General features: G+C 35.7%; 1 protein-coding gene across 1 annotated transcript in view; it reads left to right on the top strand.

Annotated features, from left to right (window-relative positions):
• Positions 1-541: 541 nt before the first annotated feature.
• Positions 542-1144, top strand: part of LOC119583569 (mitochondrial ornithine transporter 1-like) — an 8854-nt gene continuing 8251 nt past the window's right edge. Inside the window, 1 exon segment of the mRNA XM_037932121.1 lies at positions 542-782. Coding sequence (XP_037788049.1) covers positions 751-782 — 32 coding nt within the window. The 5' untranslated portion in view covers positions 542-750.

The following is a 1144-nucleotide window of genomic DNA, read 5'->3' as shown; positions in this document are numbered from 1 at the left end:
ATACCGTTACTAGTTAGTAATGACAGCAGCAGCAAAAGTAGTGCACAATATACATAATTGTTGTCCTTACATATGCGGGTCTGAATGGGTGGGAACGGGGGGGGCAAGGACCTCCCGAGGCACAAGGAATACGAGCTTAAGGTTTCATCATCACGAGCTGGACACGTGATCAGGGATAATATATATTTATTTTTTTAGTCTTAAACCCTGGCCTTGGTTTTGACATTCTGGTTTTGTAAGGATAGTTTGTGAGGAAGCATAGAGTTTTATTGGTGATTATGGTTTAGATAAAGATATATGAGAGAGAAGAGAGAAAAGGAGTAAGAAATGTAAAAAAAAAAAAAAAAAAAAAAAAAGTTATTGGAAATTCGACTGTCTATCTAAAGTCGTTTATCCATGGGCTAGTCAGTTAAAACATGAAAACCTAAATATAACAATAAGCAGCTTCTAAGGATACGTACTTTTCTTATCTCACTATCAAGGCAAGGCAACGATATGTGGGTGACATTAGGAGCTGTTTGTAGCCGCCCATAATCATCAGTGTGTGACTACCAACCAAAGAAGTGGGACCGTATTCTCGCGCTCTCATCTTGAGGGCGTCGGCTATGTGATACTTGGTTTCCTCTAAAATGTTTCTATTTTGTGAAATTATAGAACGTGAAAAAAAGATAATCAAAAAGATTTTAAATACAAGTGTTCCGTTCCTCGCCGCGTGACATATTTAGGAAGTGCATTAAAAAAAACGCGATAATGGAAGCAAGAGATTTTAACGCTATAAGGATGTAAGTACTCTTATATGGTAATACGTGTTTAAATGTCAATGTTATCACATTAGTAGAATTACATTTACATCATAATATATTGAGAATATTATATGAAGGAATTTTTTATTCACTCAGCGAATTTACACATTAATAAGCAAATCACACAGCATAGGTATTAAAAAATAACCTCTTTATAAGCATTAAAGATAAAATCGTGACGAATATAAAGGGAGATAATATAAAAGGGAAAAGGTACTATGTAAACGGTATGCAGCGACTCTCGCATGGTGACGGTGGAGGGTACCTTTCACGACCTTGGAAGTTCAGGGTCTGTGTTGTGCTGTTTTTTTTTTCTTTTCTTTCTTTCTTTCTTTTCTTTT

This window comes from Penaeus monodon, chromosome 17 (genome assembly GCF_015228065.2).
Source record: "Penaeus monodon isolate SGIC_2016 chromosome 17, NSTDA_Pmon_1, whole genome shotgun sequence".
Classification (NCBI taxonomy): Eukaryota; Metazoa; Arthropoda; class Malacostraca; order Decapoda; family Penaeidae; genus Penaeus; species Penaeus monodon.
The sequence above is the reverse complement of the archived record's forward strand: the minus strand, read 5'-3'. Positions and strand labels throughout refer to the sequence as shown.